The 21,050-nt window shown below is 41.3% G+C and overlaps 1 protein-coding gene across 1 annotated transcript; it reads left to right on the top strand.

Annotated features, from left to right (window-relative positions):
- Window positions 1-351: 351 nt before the first annotated feature.
- On the top strand, window positions 352-20,585 carry LOC119724369 (exocyst complex component 3-like). Its single transcript, XM_038195391.1, has 24 exons — window positions 352-429; window positions 2,419-2,475; window positions 2,705-2,817; window positions 3,259-3,349; window positions 3,661-3,767; window positions 3,907-3,988; window positions 4,158-4,196; window positions 4,953-5,062; window positions 5,821-5,934; window positions 6,635-6,740; window positions 7,626-7,709; window positions 8,345-8,418; window positions 8,756-8,851; window positions 9,658-9,724; window positions 10,432-10,524; window positions 11,864-11,957; window positions 12,937-13,007; window positions 13,274-13,327; window positions 13,546-13,637; window positions 14,640-14,711; window positions 15,460-15,618; window positions 16,431-16,536; window positions 18,034-18,210; window positions 19,233-20,585. Exons 1-24 carry the CDS (start codon window positions 352-354, stop codon window positions 19,305-19,307), a joined length of 2,211 nt encoding a protein of 736 aa, XP_038051319.1. The 3' UTR covers window positions 19,308-20,585.
- Window positions 20,586-21,050: the final 465 nt, after the last annotated feature.

Here is a 21,050-nt window from a genome sequence, read left to right as displayed (position 1 = left end):
GCACCATAGAGGACAAAAGTCAGGCAAGGGTAACCGCCTCGTTTATTCATTTATTATATCGAGACAAGTTTTATTTGACCTCTGAAATAATAAAAAAGGATTTGATTTGTGTTCCAAAAACACCCCCCTATTCTTCCTGTTCAGCCATTATACCATCACATCACGTGTTGCATACGCAGATGTGACAAGAGTGAGTGCGCCCTCGTCGTCCAACTGCAGCCATTCAAAGATGGCGACTTCCACTTGCTACAAAAACTTTACCATCCAATTCCAAAACATTTTGTTTTGACTGCCCTTTAATTAGAGCTGTATTTCAACACTTGTTTAGATTGAGATAAACCATCAATCGTCATGAATGAAGAGGACTTCAGCAAGGCGGAAATTGACGCCATTGAGGCGGCCTGCAAACGGATTGAAAATATGATGAAGGTGGGCGTGAAAAATAAATAGGACATGTAGGAGTTCCTCCTTTTTTTCAATTTCAGTCATGTCATCAGGCCTGGCAATGCATGGCGCTGTTCATCCATCAGAATATTGCTGAAAGTGATTCTAAATTATATAACTCCATTAAAATGAAATTGGAAGTTTTAGATTTGCGTCCAAAAATTTGCAAGATGATACTTGACAAATGACAGGAGGCTTTTGTTCATTTTTCATTAGGCTTAGGGCCTAGGCCTAGGCTAGTCCGAGTAACTTGGACCCAACTTATCGCCTTTTTTAACATTTGGACATGGTCTGGCGATAGTAGGGTCCAAGCTAATACCGCGAGCTGGACAACACCGTCCCAAAAACCAACATTTTCCAACAAAAAAACATCAGATTTCACCTTCAAAACGGCCTCCAAATTTAGATATGCCACCTGAGGTACAAGTAGACATCGATGATTAAGATGGTTGTACTGAAGTCTACTTACGATCCGGGTAAAAGTGAAATTTTCCGTTCATTTCGGAGAGCTTCCCTCGCGATCTTGAACACGTTAAATTTCCGATCGTGTTTAATGTTTGAACGACGCGATTTCTTCTTCATGCCCAGCGTACATTCGACGGTCCCCGTATCCCGAGTGCGATTCCGTTACCGAGCGCGCGCGATGCATTGATTATGATAATGAGTAGACTGGATCACGTTTGTAAACACATGTGCATTTCGAACGATAATAGGGAGTCGGGAACTAGCGCAGCTTTTATGGCGGATACCAGTTCAAGCTGGTTCCCGATTCCCTTTTACAGTTCGAAATGCACATGTATGTGTTTACAAACGTGACTCATTATCATAATCGATGCATCGCGCGCGCTCGGTAACGGAATCGCACTCGGGATACGGGAACCATCGAATGTACGCTGGGCATGAAGAAGAAATCGCGTCGTTCAAACATTAAACACGATTGGAAATTTAACGTGTACAAGATCGCGAGGGGAGCTCTCCGAAATGAACGGAAAATTTCACTTTATTCCGGATCGTAAGTAAACTTCAGTACAACCATCTTAATCATCGATGTCTAATTGTACCTCAGGTGGCATATCTAGTAATTTGGAGGCCGTTTTGAAGGTGAAATCTGATGTTTTTTGTTGGAAAATGTTGGTTTTTGGGACGGTGTTGTCCAGCTCGCGGTATTAGCTTGGACCCCACTATCGCCAGACCATGTCCAAATGTTAAAAAAGGCGATAAGTTGGGTCCAAGTTACTCGGACTAGGCCTAGGCCTATTCATTATAGTGAAAAATTAATCTCTTGACCGTCTTCTAAATTGCTGGAAAAACCAAGAAAACCTATCATATTCTTGTAGTCTGGTTCCCTGACCCCACTTACGATGAAACGGAGCAATTAATACACTTTGGTGAATTGCAAGGTCAGAGAATAAGTCTAGCAGGCTTGTACCCCTTCACAGGTGTGTAATCAATTGCAAAGAAAAGTCAGAATAACTAAATATGAAAAAGAAGGAACAGTTTTTGAAAAAAGCCAGTTTTCTCCAACGCTGGTCGGCCGACCAGCGTTGGAAAAATACAGTTTTTCTTGAAAATGTCAGCACACCAGGAGCCACGATTTTAAAGGATGATTTAGACTGTCAATCCCTAACAGTTCAGTAAGGTATTACGTGATAATTTGATCATTTCGTTCTTTGATGTTTGCAAATGTTGTATCTTCCCTTTAACCGGTAAAAGGGAAAAGGAGTCCGATTTTTACACGAGTCGGATTTTTATATGACACCGGCACACAGAACGTACATACATGTGATATGTATTGCACTATGCAGATGGGATTGACGATTGTGAAGTTGCGGTCTGGCCTCGGTCTCTAGCGTGGCGTGCAACAGGCACACCATACACCATAGTGTGTGGAAATATATGCCTTAGTAATCTAGTAATCTCATTTTTATGCGTCTAATTTATGTTTTTTGGTGTTTTTTTTTTTTGGTGTCTCAGAGGCCTGACCAGCTTGAAAGAGTTGAACAAATCAGGAGAAGAGAGGCACGGAAGAAGGTATGTACATATTACCATTTAGGCCGATTTAAATAATAATGACAAAGAAGCTTGGTATAATGTCATTTTCTGTATTATGTAAACTTCAATTTTTGGCAATAATTGTAATCAAACTAAAAACGTCTTATTTTGCTTTCAAATCACAAATCTGATTTTTAGTGCCATTTGGAAATTGTGCTGTGAAATCTAATGAAAAAGATTTTATTACAATGTTTTTTTCCCCTCCTAGGCCTCCGTTGAAGCCAGATTGAAGACAGCCATGCAGTCCCAACTGGACGGAGTGCGGACAGGACTGACCCAGCTACAGAGCGCCCTCGCTGGCATACGAGAGGTCAGAACCTGGTAAGAAACCTTTGACTTGATAATGGAGTGTACGCAGGAAGTATAGAGGGCGCTATTTTGCTTTGTCATGAAAGCCACGGTACCTGTAAATCAAATCATGGGCATTAACCCTAACTCCTTTATAGACTGGGCTGGATTTGGCCATAAGCCCCGCCCACCTTGCAATATGCCCCACCTACCTTGCAAAAAGCCCCGCCCACCTCGCAATAAGCCCCACCAACTTTGCAATAAGCCTGCCCACTTTGCAATAAGCCCCGCCCACTTTGCATCAAGCCCCGCCTACTTTGCATTAAGCCCCACCTACTTCGCATTAAGCCCTGCCCATTTTACATGTCAGCTTTCGTTGGGCATTCTTATTGTGCAGTCCTTGCATTGATAGTAAAAATATTCTTGGATTGGATTTTAATGGATTACCAATTTTTTGCTTCATTTTTGTGTCAGGATTCAGGAAGTCGACGGCAAGTATCGGGAGTGCGCCGAGCTGTCGTCCAAGCTGGGGGAGGTCAAGGAGGTCGCGCAGCAGCACAGCCAGGTCAGTAGGTCAAAGGTCACAGATCAAACATCAAAGGTCAATTCGACCCTAGGAGGGCCATGATTCACGCAGTGTCCATTCAAGTCTGGGCCAAAATCCACTAATCTGTTGTAGCTCATAAAACTGCTCAATGTATTTTTCCTGCTTAGCCAAAATTGACAGTGAACCAGTCACAAACAATGTAAACCCTGTGCATTTCGGTTGGTATCCTGTTTCTGCTCAGCAGATATGTTTTTATGCTTAGCAGCTCACTGAAATTAGCCACTGATTTTTTGTTGAATCTCGCCCGTGTGTCCGGTTTTCTTACTCAGTTGGCCGCGGCTGTCGAGAATCTGAAGCATATCTTCACCGTGCCGGAGAACATCGTCAAGACGGAGAAATACATCAACGAAGAGAGACTGCTAGCTGCCCACAAGGGGTAAGCGATTGGGGCGGGGCATCCTGGGGTGGTAGGGGGAGGTTGGCACTCGGACGTTGGACAAGATTGCAACTTTATACCTCTGGCTCGGTAAAATGTGATTATTTTTGATATTTTTCATTTCGTTTCATTCTTGTAGCCTGATGGAACTCGAGAGTTCAAGAGATGATCTTCTTTATGAGCTTCATAAACATCCCTCCGACAACCCCACAGATGATCATGTAAGTCCACAAAAAAATTCAAAACCAGACAAACTAATATCTTTCGTCACTTAAATCTTTAAATAACTAAATTGACAAAAAAATATCATTTTGATATCATCAAACTACATGCCCATTGAATTCATCTCTGGGAATAACACGTGTTGCTTTCTTATCTTTTTGTCCACAGCTCTTGAAACAATACTTCTCTGAAGTTGAAAGACTCTCTGTAAGTATTTAAAGGGAATATACAACATTTGCAAACATCGAAAAATAAAACTACCAAGTTTTTGCGAAATACCTTAATAGGATGTTGGTAAATGACAGTCTAAAGCATCCTCTAAAATTATGGCACCTGGTATACTGTCATTTTCAAGAAAAGTGGTATTTTTGTATCAATTTCCAACGCTGATCGGCCGATCAGCGTTGGAAATAACTGGCTTTTTTTCAAATACTGGCCCCAATTGACCATCGCACTTGTTTGCAATCGATTACAAACCTATGAACGGGTACGAGCCAGCTAGACTGGTTCCCTGACCTTACAATTCCCCAATGTATGTAAACTGCTCTGTTTCTTCTTATATGGAGTCAGGGAACCAGACTACAGGAAAATGATCGTTTTTCTTGGTTTTTATAGCATTTTCGAACCCCAAACATCCAAAAAGTCAGTGTAACTATATTTGCTTTATATTTCCAACCCCCCAATCCCATCCATTTCTGAAAATTACAGCAAAAGCAAATGATGTATATTCCCTTTAAATCTTTTTTCTTTCCCATTGATTATATTTTATTAAAAAAAAAGGACTCTTTGTTTTCCCGTATGAGAACTCGGGAACAAATAGAAAATCCATGAGACACTTGCTTATTTCCGTAGTAAATGTGCAGCGTTCCAGTGATCCAAGTTTTTTGAAAGGACAGAAATGTGCTGCGTCGTTTTTTCTGTGGACATTACTGAAATTGACCTGAACGTCCATTTTTTGAACAGGAGATGCTGTTTAGACAGTTGAAGCTTGCCATGCACCGAGTCCTGAACGCAGCCCGGGAAAACCCAGCGATGGTTGTCACGGCGCTACGCATCATCGAACGAGAAGAGAGGTAGGCCCTAGATAATTCAGTGAAATCCATCAACTTCCAAATCTTTACTCTACGTTCCTTGCATTTTTGCGAGGAACTTTCCAGAATCCTTAAAAAATCCTCTGCTGTGCAGGAACCCAATGGCACACTCTTTGTACCTACCAAGTTTCAAGGAGCATCAAGCCCCATGTAAAGTAATAGTGGCTGGGCTCTACCTTCCTCAATCCTACAAAATCCTCCACTGTGCAAGAACCCAATGGCACACTCTTTGTATCTACCAAGTTTAAAGTTGCATCAAGCCCCATGTAAAGTCACAGTGGCTGGGTTCTACCTTCCTCAATCCTACAAAATCCTCCTCTGTGCAGGAACCCAATGGCACACTCTTTGTATCTACCAAGTTTAAAGTTGCATCAAGCCCCACGTAAAGTCACAGTGGCTGGGTTCTACCTTCCTCAATCCTACAAAATCCTCCACTGTGCAGGAACCCAATGGCACACTCTTTGTACCTACCAAGTTTCAAGTGGCATCAAGCCCCATGTAAAGTAATAGTGGCTGGGCTTTACCTTCCTCAATCCTACAAAATCCTCCACTGTGCAGGAACCCAATGGCACACTCTTTGTACCTACCAAGTTTCAAGTGCATCAAGCCCCATGCAAAGTAATAGTGGCTGGGCTCTACCTTCCTCAATCCTACTAAAACCTCCAAACCGCTTGCTGGATATTGAAGGATAGGGGAGGGTTAGAGTTGCTCTTGGTCTGAATGTCCATTGTTCTCTGCAGAATTGACAAGAAGATGTTAGATCGAGAAAAGATGGCGGGTTTCAAGGCTCCTGGCCGGCCCAAGGAATGGAAGAGAAAGTGCATGGAAGAACTCAAGCATCTAGCGCTCGTACGGTGAGTTAAACATTGTAACACAATCTCGACAATGTTTCCACTGTCAATCTAGTCTAGGGCTAGACGTTGTTATTGTTTGATACCCGATAACCTGCCACCATGTGAGGGCGCCATCACAACCAACCAATATCACTCGCAGACTTATCAGTATAAACGTCTAGGGAATCTCCTATTGGTTGTGATATGCGCGCGCACCTGTTTGGCCTAATATATGCAGCGTACAATTCAAAAAATTTATAGTAGTTCCGAAGCAAACTCTCCAATTTCTTCCAGTGCAATAAAAAAAATGCAGCAAGACCTTTGTGCAATTTCACTGGTCAGCTCTTTTGTTGTGTGTAGTATGTGTGGGACTGAAAATTGACCGTAATTGCCTGCAGAAATCGTGCATCTGCACTAGTTTCCCCATTTTTCGGGGGGAGATTTTAGGAGATTTCTTAGACGTTGCTACTGACAAGTCCGTGGGCGATATTGGTTGGTTGTGATAGCGCCCTCTCACGGCCGCGGGTGATCATGGTTATCACGTATCAATTTATGCAACCTCTAGCCCCTAAATTATTGTCAGTCACTTGTTCCGTTGGGCTTTTCAGAGCTACATGGCCATGGTTGCTTTTTCGTAAATCTTTGTTTTGTTACTAGAAATCTGTCGTAGTAAAACAAAAGTAATAATGAATTAAGTTTAGGTTTTTTCTTTTTCTGACAGGATTGAAGGAAGTCAGTTGGAGGATCGCACCATCGACAAAATGTGGCTGGTCCGCCATCTTGAACTCATCCGCCAAAATATGGTCGGCGACCTCAAGGTTATCAAGGTAAACAACAAATTAAACTGTCTCAAATATTGACATGAAAAAAGACATTGCATTAGAAATGACAGATACTTCTCCACTCCTGTTTTGAGGAACATCTGAAACACAAAGCTATTTGTTTTTTAATATTGTTTTAGAATTTAAAAAGGCCATTTCTTCTTCCAGTGGAAGTGAATTGTCTTTTCCCCAAATTCCTGTATCTTCGATAAGTTACTGATAAGCACCGTCTATATCAGAATTCTCAATAATCGATGTATCTGAAATCCAACATCGAGAATATTCGATATATCGATTATCCCATGTAAAAGTTAAAGACCATAAAGATGACACTTTGATTAAAATAAACAATCACAGAACAAAATCAAACCTTTAGTCGCATTTTTCACAGCTTTTTCTGAAGCAGATTGCTCAAACTTTTTAAACAAATCTTAGCACTGAGTCCAGAACGGGCGGTTTCTTTTGAGGTTTAACATTTGGGAGACCACGAATTCCAGCGAACGCAGAGCACAAAGCGACGCCACTTGGCATTTTGCGATGTTTTTATTTTGTTTCACAAGCACAAGTTGTCGCCGAGTTTTATTTCATTTTACAGCAAACGTTAAAACACAAAGTAAAAGCACAAATGGGAGATTTATTTTGACAATAATCTGACGCATTTTTGATATTTTCGATATTCCTCAATATCGAACATTTCAATATTTCGATATGAGTACAAAATTGCAATTGACAATATCTATATCAAAATGTAATTGAATAATCGAGTAATATCGTTATATCGACCATGCTTAGTTACTGATTCAATGATAACTTTTTGGGGTTTACAGGTCCAGTGTTCAAGAAATTTACAAAACACTCTTTAATTTTGTTATCGTTGCTTTGTCATCGCAGTTTTTGCTTGTGCCGTGCTTCCCGCCACGCTACAACATCTTCGACCATTTCGTCGGCATGTACCAGGAATGCCTCAATTCTCACGTAAGTTTCGAGAAAACCTCCTTAAATTTGTTTGTGTGCCTCACATTACTGAACAGAAGTTGTTGAAGGTTTTTATCCCCTGGCTTTCAAGCCAGACAGACGCATATTCCTCCTGTGTTTCCGTGTGTGTGTGTTCCAGTTTTCTGTAAAGTTCAGTCATCAATCTCAACCAAACTTAAGAAGTGGTCTGTGGAGAGAAGGACCACGTCAAAAGAATCCTTTCCAACACGGATCTTTACGAGGTCTCTGGAGAGCCCAGCTCAGTATTACTAATGACTCTAACATGTGGTCCTTTTCACACTAAAGGGGTACAAAAGTGTGACATGGGATTGGGAAATGAAGCAAACTTAAGAGGTGGTCTGTGGAGAGAAAGCCGACATCAAAAAAATCCTTTCCAACATGGATCTTTATGAGGTCTCTGGAGAGCTCAGCTCAGTTTTACTAATGACTCTTACATATGCCTTTCCACACTAAAGGGGTACAAAAGTGTGACATGGGATTGGGAAATGAAGCAGGATAATAATATCAAGTTCGTTGTCCTATTTTCCACTTGTACATTCCCACCCCATTGTTGAAGATTGTGCTTTTAAAGAATTTAAGACTTTCTTGACAATATTTTTTTTTCTTTACTGCAGTTGCAAGACATGATATACGAGGAGTTGGAGCCAAACGAAATCATCTCACTCTTAACTTGGCTGAATGAATATAGGTAAAGGAACAGTTTTCTTTGATTGGATGAAACAATCAGTGTAAAGTATCCTGCTCAGAGACATCAGCATCATGTAAATGACTAACTCTATCTATCCCTGTTTGTGATTGGTCACTTTTTGCCCATGCGACCCAAGAGGTCCAATGATGATAAGCTACATATCATAATTGTCAGTCCATGACACACTCTATCTATCCCAGTTTCTGATTGGTCCATTTCTGCCCATGTGACCCTAGAGGTCTAATGATGATAAGCTACATATCACAATTATCAGTCCACGACACACTCTGTCTATCCCTATCTCTGATTGGTCCATTTTCTACCCATGTGACTTCAGAGGACCAATGATGATGAGCCACATTGAGCTAGGTATTGACATCAAAAAGCTGCCACCTTTGCTGCCGCCGAGAATTGTCGAGGACCTCCAGCAACAGTGAGTCCGAAAATCCCCCTGTTTTTTTTCTCAAATAATTTGCAATTTTTATGCCGTGTTAATTTTATTTATTTTTGTCCCCCTGGCTGTAAGCCGGAGGGGGCGATTGCAGTAGCGTATTCCTTCTGTATGTATTGCAGTGCGTGCATGTTTATGGTGTAAATCGAGGATACACACGTGCAACATCATCGATGAATCGAGACAGAAACCAAATTGAGGACTCCTCGGTTAGAAAACGTGTACAAAACCAATGAGAGCTGTTGCCAAAAAGTTGATGTACAAACAAAGGAAAAGGGAAGAGGAACAAAAGAAAATTCTTGATTTACACCATAAACAAACACGGGTCAAACACGGGTGTCTGTGTTGGTGTTATGTTTTGGTTAGGTTAACTTTGTCAGCACAATAACTTGAGAAATACTTTACTTTGGAACTTCAAATTTGGTTTGTGGGTTGCTCTTGGTAGTCCTATCAAGCTTATTGATATATGGGGCCAACAGGTCAAAGGTCAAGGTCACTATTGCTAAAACAATAGAAATCTTCCATTTTGGTTAGGGACACTGACTTTGTAAAAACTGCCAGCATGCCAGGGGGATTGCGCAAGTCTAACTTGCAGTATTTTTTAGGGTTTGTGTCTCAGAATTGTTTGATGTAATTGTTATTTTACATGTTTTTATACCCTATCTGCAATTCAGTTTAATTTTAAGAAATACTAGTTTCAAAATGTTTTCCAGTTTTTAAAAAGAGCAATTCTAAATTTGTTTGTTTTTGACTTATTTGTATTGCTGATTCGTTTCCTTTTCCCCTAGGTATCTGAAAACTCTTCACACCAACATCCAGAAGTGGATGAGCAATGCCCTGCAATCAGATGTCAAGGTGAGACCTTTGACCCTTAACCTTTGACCTCAACCTTTGACCTTAACCCGAGTTGACACTTCAATGATGCCACACCATTTTGGTTGGGTCGTGCTATTAAGTCTCAACAAGCGTCAACAAAGCATTAACAATTTTTAAAAGCACTTTTAAGCTTAAAAATTATGTTCAGAATATTCAGCGAGGGCTTGTGATTATTTTAAACGTATCATAGTATTTAAAAGTATCTTAAAATGTGCGATTTTTAGAAGAAAAAGTATGACATCAACAGTACTTTTTCTGGCGGCCATCTTGTTTTTCTGGGATATGTTACAATGGTGAATACGCAGAAGAGAAAACAAAGATGGCGGCGCCCAGTCACTGATTTTGTCGCCGAAGAATCCCGTTTTTTTATGAGGGAGTGTAAACGAGAATTCTCCCAATAAATGTGTATTTTGAGCTTATTGACGCTTCGTTGACGCTAAATAGCATGGCCGCTTTGGTTTGTCATGGTCAAAGTGGAAACTTAGGCATGCCACATAAACCCACACATTTATAATGTCCGAATTCCATGACACATCTCGGTTACTTTTTCCCAAATTTGAGTCCAATGCATGTATTTACTTTTGAGACGCTACTTGTACATAAAACCACCCAGTCCTCTTTTGCTTTGTTTTCTGTACCCCATTCCTCCAAGTCGCAATTGTCTTTTTTTTTCTTCGTCTTTCCAGGATTGGCATAGCGACGCGGAGCCGGACGCGGACGGGGAAGGTTACTTCCGTACCCAGCTACCGGTCATCATCTTCCAGATGATAGAACAAAATGTAAGCGTCTTGAGGAATTGTGGTGCTTGTGTCCTTCAGCAGGACTCTTTACCACAACTTCTCTCCATCTAAGAGTTAAATAGTTACTTGTGAGGGTAGTAAGCTCAGAAGAATTGTTTGTGTCCTTGGGCAAGAGTCTTTACCACAACTTCTCTTCATCCAAGAGTTAAATGGTTACCTATGAGGGTAGTGAGCTCAGAAGAATTGTTTGTGTCCTTTGGCAAGAGTCTTTGCCGCAACTACTCTCCATCCAAGAGTTAAATGGTTACCTATGAGGGTAGTGAGCTCAGAAGAATTGTTTGTGTCCTTTGGCAAGAGTCTTTACCTCAACTTCTCTCCACCCAAGATTTAAACAGAAACCTGTGAGGGAAGTAAGCTCAGAAGAATTGTTTGTGTCCTTGGGCAAGAGTCTTTACCTCAACTTTCTCCACCCAAGAGTTAAATGGTTACATGTGAGGGTAGTAAGCTCAGAAGAATTGTTTGTGTCCCCGGGCAAGAGTTTTTACCTCAACTTCTCTCCATCCAAGAGTTAAATGGTTACCTGTGAGGGTAGTAAGCTCAGAAGAACTGTTTGTGTCCTTGGGCAAGAGTCTTTACCTCAACTTCTCTCCACCCAAGAGTTAAATGGTTAATTTGTGAGGATAGTAAGCTCAGAAGAAGTGTTTGTGTCCTTGGGCAAGAGTCTTTACCTCAACTTCTCTCCATCCAAGAGTTAACTGGTTACCTGTGAGAGTAGTAAGCTGAGAAGAATTGTTATCAGAAGTGCAGAATTGTGTGTATGTGTCCTTGGGCAAGACACTTTATCACAACTTGCTTCTCTCCACCCATGAGTTGAATGGTTATCTGTGAAGGAGTAAAAATCAAAGAATCTGTTGTTAACAGCTATGAAATTGTGCCCCCCCCCCACCTATTTTTATCCCCCTGGCCTTCAACCCAGACAGGGGGATATTGCGATCGCATGTTCTTTTTGTGTGTCCGTGTGTGTTTATTGCAGTTCACTGTAAGTTCAGTCATCAATCTCAACCACACTTGAAAGGTGGTCGGTGGAGAGAAGGCTGATGTCAAAAATCCTTTCCAATTTGGATCTTTCCGAGGTCTCTGGAGCGCTCAGTTCAGTATTACCAATGACTCTAAAGTTCAAGTGCGGTGTCTCACCCAAACTCCCCATTCAACTGAGAACTGGTACCTGCCGGGTGGACAATCAAGGCCGTCACTGAAAAGTGTCCTTACTAACTGCCTGTACATGTACATGTATACAAACTGGCAGGATGCCAGGGGATCGCGCAAGTTCTACTTTCAGTATTTTTGATTTACTTTCCTATTTCCCCTCCTTTATCAGCTGCAAGTTTCGAATCAGATCAGCACGGACCTGACCACCAAAGTCGTCTTGCTTTGCATCGAAGAACTCCAGCTTTTCATCGACACTTACAAGGGTAAGTCGGCGTACGAATCTCTTGACCTGAGCTATTGTGTAGATCTTTCGACAATCACAACTTTGTGGGGTTTTGACAGATTTTGTGGGGGCTAGGGTTATCCTTCTGGGGAGCGTGCTCATGTTGTTAGGGTTCGTGACTTATGATCAGAGGGTCAGGGGTTCGAATCCAGCTGCTGGGCATTTGTTGTGTCCTTGGGCAAGCCACTTCACCCCACTTGCCACTCTCCACCCAGGAGTATAAATGGGTACTGGCATTAGCTGGGGAGTAACCTGCGATAGACTGGCATCCCATCCAGGGGGAATAGAAATACATGTATTCTCTAGACATTTAATGCCAAGGAAACCGAAGGTAAACGCCAGCCTGATGGGCCAGATTGGCCTGAGACAGACTTTAGTAAGGGTTATCCTTACTGTTAAAGGTAGAGTATATCATTTGCAGCTATCCAAAAAGTAACTGACAAAATTATTGTTGAAAACCATAGTTGGCAATGGCTCTAAACTCCCTGTGAAATGATTCTTTCTGGCATGCTGTCATTTTGAAGAAAACAATAAAAGAAGGCAATTTCCAAAGATGTTTCAAGTGACGCATTTTTGGAAATTTCCGTTAGTAGTTAGTTTTTAATTCAGCGAAGCCATGAATGGGTGTGCGCAAGCGTTGACACGACACATGTGCGGTTGCAATTATTTGTCGGTTCAGTGCTTGACATCGCGTAGCTGCAATCAGCTGAATGAGAACGTGTCGCGGACGCTGATTTTGGGCGCAATTCAAAACATAACTCTGCAACTTTTGAATTGAAATCTAGATCCTAGAATATTGTTTTTCTCGGAATATACAGCATTCACTCAGCTTACACTTCATCAGGTTAGTTGTTAAGCACCCGTTTTTAGATTGTGAGCACTTTGTTGCTTAAAACGAAAAAATGCACAAATGATATGTATGTTCTACCTTAATATAAACCAAACTTACTTTGTTGCAGGTGCCATTCAGTCCTACAAACTCAAGCATCAGGCCGACCGAAGCCAGCCACGAAATTACTTCCAGTACATGGTGAGTCCAAAGTCCGGACGGAACCTTTGCTAAGCGTGGAAAAAAATTTGTCTGCAGAGCAAAAAGGGTTACCAGCCAGAATGTCATGCCGTATTTATTGCTTTTAACTGGTTCCCTGCTAATACTTCCTTAGCATTAAAAAATTCCAAAGCAGTATTTTTCTTATTAGCAGTTCTGTGTTCTTATGGAAATCCTTCTTTAGAAAATTATTTAAGAAGAAATTTATCAGAACTTTTTTATTTCATAATTATTCTCTTTTGACTTAGGTTGCCGTGGTCAACAACTTCATGTTGTTCATCGAATTCACCAAACAACTGGAGGTACGTTTGTAGAGAATCAGCAGAATAAAAGCGTTACACACTGCAAACAAAATCTCTTCCCTCAAATACCTTGAAGCAAATAAACCAACAATGCTCTGCCTAACAGATTCAGCGTGATTGGTCGAAATGGCCCCATACTATCATCTGTTTCGGTTTATGAATAAAGTGCCCTTAAGCACGCAAAGTGGTTTTTAATTAATTTTTTTCCCTTTTTTAAGAAGCGACATCTGAACCTTCCGGAAGACGAGGCCAGCTCCACAACCTTCGTCCAAAACCTGGTGGATTCCTTCCATAGACTCAGCATGGACTGGTAAAGCCCACTGTTTCTTTATGATCTCCGTGCGCAAACAATAGAGGGCGCTTTTTGACCACTTTTGAGAGCTTCAGCAGGGGGGGGGGGGGACATACCGACCGCAGGCGCGTTCTGGTCCGTGAGTGCTCTGCGCGAAATACGCTTGGAGTATCTTTATTCTAAATGTGCACAAAGCCATACTGTCTTCGCGTGAGCGTCGGGCGTCGTCGGTGATGCGTTCAAATATCCCTCGCTGTGGTCTCCCCAACTCTCCCTTTCCTACCGTTGAGGGGGTACTTGTGCACGGAGCCCATCCGGTTCGTTAGTAAAAACGTCACCCAGGCGCGCGCACCACTGATTACTAGCGCCCATTGGATAAACGCTCGAGTTGCATTAATTTTAACCCTAACCCCCTAGGCCCTTGTTGCTTACAACCATCCTCAATCCTCCAAAATCCTCCAAAATTTTGCAACTCCGCCTACATTTTTCAAAATTGTCAGACAGTCCTGCCTCAAAATGCATTCATCCTCAATCCTCCAAAATCCTCCTCATCCCAAAATTTTGCACTCGTGTTTAAATGAAGGATAAACCAACGCGAAATCCTTCAAAATCATCAGACAGTCCTGCCTCAAAATGCATTCATCCTCAATCCTCCAAAATCCTCTTGTGCTTCAATCACCATTCATCCTCAATCCTACAAAATCCTCATGTGCTTCAATCACCATTCATCCTCAATCCTCCAGAATCCTCATTTGAATCAATCACCATTCATCCTCAATCCTCTAGAATCCTCCAAAACCGCCAGGAGGATTTTGGAGGAGTGAGGTGGGTTAGGGTTAACAACTGGTTCCATTCGTGCGATGCTACACTGTGTGAAGTACGCATGGTTGAATTGAGATGACGACACACTTAACGAACCGGATTGTGCTCATGATTTTTGTTTGTTCCACTCGTATTTATGGGATAATCACCAGAATTTTCTATGTTTTTTTGCTGATGTTCAATTTTTTGTCTTTGTAGTATGGGCGATCTGATCGGCGAGATGTTCATGGATCTGCAACCTCATTTTCATCAGCTTATCTCAAGAACTTGGTACGTCACTTCCCAAATCCTTACCCCTGTCATCTTTTAGGTCTTACCATGCCTCCCCTTGTTTCAAGAATCAACTTCTTGAGAATTTTTCTGCTCAAAAACGAAGTTGGGACATCAATGGAGCATTCCAGATTTGGCCATAAGCCCCGCCCACTTTTTGTTTGTGTACATTTCTCACAGAGCTTGAGACCGAGTTTGATCAATCTACTATGGTCACCTGACCAAACGTAATGATCTCATTGGTCAGTGAGCACTGTTTGATTGACAGACAGGAAGAGTCCATTTTGGGAATTTCACTATGGAACATTCCGGATTTTTCCGTAAGCCCCGGCCACCTTTGGTTTGTGTACATTTCTCACAGTGCTTGTGAATGGCTTTAGCTGAGCTAACCTGGTCACCTGACCAGAATTCATGATCTCATTGGTCAGTTTGCACTGTTTGATTGACAGACAGGAAGAGTCCATTTTGGGAATTCAACTATGGAACATTTGGATTTTTCCATAAGCCCCGCCCACCTTTTGTTTGTGTACATTTTTCACAGTGCTTCCAACCGAGTTTGATTGAGGTCCGTGGTCACCTGACCAAAAGTCGTGATCTAATTGGTCAATGCACGCTCTTTGATTGACAGTTAGGAAGGTTTTATAGTGGAGTGTTCAGTCCTAAATCCAACCAAAAACTTCAAAACCATTTGTAAGATTTTGTAGGATTTAGGCTCGTTCCCAATAAAAATCTGATCTCTTTGTGATAGGCTTCAGGTGCAGGCCTCGGCAGCTATTGACACCGTCTGCGTGACTATTGAGGACTACTACCGCGACTTCCTGCATCTCAAGAAAAACTTCTTTGAGCCATTGGTGAGGCAATTGGAAACAAAGGTGGTGGCCGAGTACATCAAGGCCTTGGTGGAAAAGTAAGATCAGTTGATTGAAACTCAATATTTCTTTTGACCTAGTTCTCACAAGTAATCACAAGTCCATCACAAATACTCACACGATACAATTCCTCACAAGTCCATCACAAGCCCATCACAGGTCCTCACAAGTCCATCACAGGTCCTCACAAGTCCATCACAGGTCCTCACAAGTCCATCACAGGTCCTCACAAGTCTATCACAGGTCCTCACAAGTCCCTCACAATCCTAACAAGTCATCACAAGTCCTTACAAGTCCTCAGAAGTCCATCACAGGTCCTCACAAGTCCATTACAAGTCCTCACAAGTCCACTACAAGTCCTCACAAGTCAATCACAAGTCCTCACAAGTCAATCACAAGTCCTCAGAAGGCCTCACAAGTACATCACAAGTTCTCACAAATCCATCACAAGGCCCCACAAATCCATCACAAGTCCATTACAAGTCCTCACAAGTCCATCACAGGGCCATCAAGTCCTCACACGTCCTAACAAATCCATTACAAGTCCTCACAAATCCATCACAAATCCAAAACAAGTCCTCACAAGTTCACACAAGTCATTCACAGGTCATCGCAAGTCCACCACAAGCCAACACAAGTCCATCACAAGCTGTTTTAGGTCCTCACGAGTCCTCACAAGTCCATCACAAGTCCTCATAAATCCACATGAAACCTCATAAGTCCATCACAATTAAGTCCTCAAAACAAAAGTTCCGAAAATTGACATCTAATCAAGTTTGTTGCGAGATGATGGACATGTTTTTTAAAATAGGAAATCTACAAAATATCTTTTATGTTTAATTGAATGCAGGCGAATGACATTCCGAAGCTACGAAGAGCGTAAGACAGCAGCAGACAGAATAGTGAAGGAATCGGAGCAGATCGAGGCGCTCTTTGAACGCATCCTGAAAAGAGAGGTACGTCTAAAACAAGACACTGCCAACCTAGTAAAGCTGGTCCCAGCGTAGTCAGAGTGAGAGTGCACAGCATTCTATTCAACAGATTCAGATTGGCTATTCACTGGAAGTCTTTTCATGCATCTGGTCTACACAATGTGTGATTTTGCCCATTCATTGGTGTTACAGGGTAATCCTATATGATTGCACTGCCCGACTCTCTTCACAAGTCTACAAGCAGTCTGTAGTCACAAGTGACAGTCAGTTAATCAGTCAGTCAGTGAGAGGTGCACAAGAGGACACTAGCCCGGCCAGACACACAAAGGGAGAACAAAGATCCTTTCAGTCTTCGAGCATTGGGTCATTTGTTGAAAACTAATGCAGGGCCCGTCGAAAATGTGCCTGTTCGGAATCGGCAGAGACTTGCTCATACAAACTACGCACACGATTTAATGGTGTTGTTTTCACAGGTTGAACGCACACTCACAGGTTGAATGCACTTTTTTTTTTTGAGATTCCTCGAATTATAGTAGGAAAACATGAGGAAGAAAAGTGTGCTATTGTTTATTTACCCATTGTTGATGATGGAATTATCTCTATGCAGTTTATGAGACAAATATATGGGGCCAGCTACGCGTCTCATTTGTCTACCAAACTTTACGCACGTAGTGTTAATTGTGACGTCAGGCAACTCATTGGCGCCATACGCATGCGTACACATGCAGGCCAAATCTTTCAGGAGACAAATCATGCATGGGGCCAATGTGCAGCTTTTTTGCGGCTTTTTCAAGAACCACGTCCAAACTATTTCAATCTTGGCACTGCACATTCTGTGGTCCCGAGCAATACACCCGCCGATTTTCAACTTCATACGGTGCCCGGTTCTGGAGATAATCGACGTACAGACAGACAGACAGACAGACAGACAGACAGACAGACACACACACACACACACACACACACACACAGATTCCTGGAATTAGTAAGGATGGCCATCGATCATACAGTTTTGTGCTTAGTCTACATGGGAGTGTGTTATATTACAGCGACAAACGGAAACACAAAGTATTGTCCTCGGGCGTATTGACATTCACGACTGTTTGAGTTTGTTTATGGTGTAAATCGAGGACATACACATGCAACATCATCGAACAATCGAGGACAGGAACCAAATCGAGGACGACCTCGATTAGAAAACGTGCACAAAACCAATGAGAGCTGTTGCGAAAAAGTTCAAGTACAAACAAAGGAAAAGGGAAGAGGAACAAAAGAAAATCCTCGATATACACCATAAACAAACGTGGGTGTGGGTGCCTGTGTTTTATGGCATACAGTGGTATTTTCATAGGCCCTCAAATTTTGCGTAGACCCTGAAATTTTTCATAGGACCCCAAATTTTTCGTAGACCCTAGGCATAGTGCCTACTGTTCCTATTGGATAATCCGGGCCTGCAGCCTAGTCAGATTTAGCATTCCATTTTAACAGTGTGGTTTCACTTATTCTCTGAATGTTTTTTAGGAGAGATCTCCATGCGAAGTAATCCCAATGCTCGCCGAAGTCATCAAACTCATGGACACGTCGCTGCTCTCCTTGGAGATCTCGACGCTCGTCAACAAGTACGCGGACATCCGCACGGATCACCTCGTCAACTTGCTCGTCATGAGAGGCGACATGTCGGTCTCCAACGCACGGCAGGTGAGCAGACTGGTTACCAGTGAATTTTGGCTGGTACCCACCAGTTGCGGTGATGCATGCTGGTACAGGCTTGTTTGTTACCTTTTTGAGATGTGACGGACACAATACGGGGGCGCTACATTGAGTGGGTGAATTTTAGAAACAGCGCCCTGCTACTGTGTCCGCCATTATTCAAAAAGGCAATTGTACTGGTACTCTGTGAAAACATGGCTTCATATCGAGCTTCGGCTACGGGAGAGTGTAAGCCCTTGCTTTCGGGCACCTCACCTCAACGTAGATCCGCATTAGGCTACAGGAACACAAACCCCATGTCTTCAAATCCTTGGAGACCTATTTTGGGAATGTTTCAATGTAGTTTCCACATAAATGTGACCGGCTCCACAAAAAAGGGTATTAAGTCGCGCTGAGCATTATTGTGTAATGACCTGCTCAACATTGAAGGTGAACATTTTGTCAAAATGTGATTTTCATTTTTTGTCATGAATGACATCTTTAATACCTACAGTTTCAGGTTTTATTCACAGAAATGTTGATTTTGATGAACAAAGTGGACAAAACAACAATTTTGTGTGCATCGTTCTGTTGTTCTACAGTTGAGCCAGCTATTTCAAGGCCCGTTTTCTCAGTTGTGTAATTTGAACTCCAAGGAAGTAATTAATATGAAAATACGTCATATCTCCAGAACAGGAGGGGCTATGGAGCTCTATTATATACCAAATGAAAGCTTACATTGTTGGCTTTCCAAAAATGTATATAACTCAATTTCACCTTTATGCGACATAATACCCTTTTTTATGGAGCCGGTCACAAATGCTTCTGAATAGTTGACACTAAAAGTGGAGCCGAAGCTGTAAGCAAAACAAGGTTTCAAAAACACTGTCTCGTAACTTTTTTGTGCAGATATTGCAAAGGATTGTGGGCCATCTCACCGAACTGCCGCACTGATAAGATTTATGCATGATTTATACGATTGAAATTCAATCCGTGCATACATTAAGTTGATGTTTTTTTTCCCTTTGTAGGCCATAGAAGACGTTTTGGGCGAGGACAGTTCAAGAAAGAAGACTCCTAGAACTATCTTTTCACTTGTAAAGTAACTAGGCGTCGGTGTCTCTGTACGCAACTCCAGTGATTTGAATATAACTCCAGTTGCATTTGTTCAACAAAAATGCCCCAAAACTTGAAACTGAAGACACAGTCTGGAATTGAGGTCAAATTCTTGAATTGGGATGTTTAAGATTTGAAAGAAACGTTTAGATAACCAGAAACATGAATATAAGAATGCATGATGTAAACCGATAAATATCCAAAAAAAATTAACTATTATTTTCATAAACAATTTCGGCTAATCTAGGAAATAACCAATGTGCAATACATGTATTTAGTTTGTATTTTTTATTTTCATTTTTCTCTTTTGTAAAACATGACTACTAAGAAATAATTATGGACCCTGTGCTTGATAACATAGTCATTGCAAGCAGTGTAGTTAAAAATGTGAAGATTTTTAACAGTTGAATTTACAAAGAGCAAAGCTAAAATTAGCAGGTTTTTATCAATATTGCTGTTATATACTTACTATCGGGCTGTTATTCTAAAAAAATCTAGACATTGTTTACCTTCTAAACAAATGTCAAAATTCATAATCATGTAAATAAATGACTCTGCATTCATATAGGCCTATCTAGTTAACCTGTATATCAAAAAAATAAATACAACTACAGGGTTTCTAAAAAAACCACGAACCCTTAAAGCGCCCTCTTTTTCACGGCTTTTAAAAAAAAATCGCAAATGTCAATACATATTTAGAGAGTATAGTCCATTAGCTTTTCAGCATCGGCTTAATATTTATTGAGTTATGGCCAATTCAAAATAAGTGCCAATTTTTTCAATCTGTCCACGGTTTCAATTGTCATTTGTTAGAAATGTAATAGATTTGGGGTGAGGGTAGTTTTGTTTTCTTTCATATTATAATGTTTCTTTATTTGGTTCAGTTTATTGTTATTTTTTTTGCAACAATGGTCATTTATCCTTTTGGAAGTAATGGCAGTCCTGAAAAGAACTGTTTGATTAACTTCTTAGATGTTTACTTTAGTTTCGGCCCGTGTTCTTATTGCGGCAGTCAAAAATATCAGTCGCCGTGGACAAAATGAAGCAGCGGTACTTGTTTTCAATTGGCCATAACTCAATAAATATTAACCTGATTGGAAAGATGTTTTCGTAGTTAAAAAGCTAATGGACTATACTCTATAAATATGTATAGATATTTGCGATGTATTTTTTTTAAACTGTGAAAAAGAGGGCTTTTTGAGGGTTCGTTGATTTTTTTAGACACCCAGTGTGTTAATCGTGAAATAAATTCACAAAAGGACATTTGATTATTCTTGTTTGTTTTTGTTTTCTTTTTTTTGCGGGTAGAACTTACAGTTGTATTGTTGTTTTTCTCAGAATGGTAGAATTGTCAAATGCATTTGTTTTAATGCATGTTGAGCTTCGGTCCTCGTAGACATATATGCCTAATGTTTTTAAGCTCTGGGGGCTTCTACGAGTAACTTTGGGGTCAGTCGGTCAGTCGGTCGCCGAAAAATTACCCAAAAATATTTTACAAAAATGGAGCAAATGCCATGCCGTCGTCCGTAAATGCACTCTAAAAATTGTTTGTAACAATTCGTAAAGTTGTTTATGAAAATGTGTAAACGGAGGCAGGATATGTGCAGTATTGTTATGGTCACCTGGTATTTTCTGTAGTGGTTGGACGGTATCCAGAAGGAGGAAATGAAACTTGACGAAAAGTATGGTGTTCCATACTGTGCCAGCGGCGTCGCATTTGTGCACTCGCGCAC

The sequence above is a fragment of the Patiria miniata genome, unplaced genomic scaffold (assembly GCF_015706575.1).
Source record: "Patiria miniata isolate m_02_andy unplaced genomic scaffold, ASM1570657v1 HiC_scaffold_18, whole genome shotgun sequence".
Lineage (NCBI taxonomy): Eukaryota > Metazoa > Echinodermata > Asteroidea > Valvatida > Asterinidae > Patiria > Patiria miniata.
The sequence above is the reverse complement of the archived record's forward strand: the minus strand, read 5'-3'. Positions and strand labels throughout refer to the sequence as shown.

What these genes read in the sequence shown, in the direction of transcription:
- LOC119724369 (XM_038195391.1), top strand. Translation starts at nt 352, where the DNA reads ATGAATGAAGAGGACTTCAGCAAGGCGGAAATTGACGCCATTGAGGCG. An exon ending in AAGCATCTAGCGCTCGTACG is followed by an intron (nt 5,935 to 6,634) that starts GTGAGTTAAACA and finishes TTTTTCTGACAG; the next exon opens with GATTGAAGGAAGTCAGTTGG. An exon ending in GCGACCTCAAGGTTATCAAG is followed by an intron (nt 6,741 to 7,625) that starts GTAAACAACAAA and finishes TTGTCATCGCAG; the next exon opens with TTTTTGCTTGTGCCGTGCTT.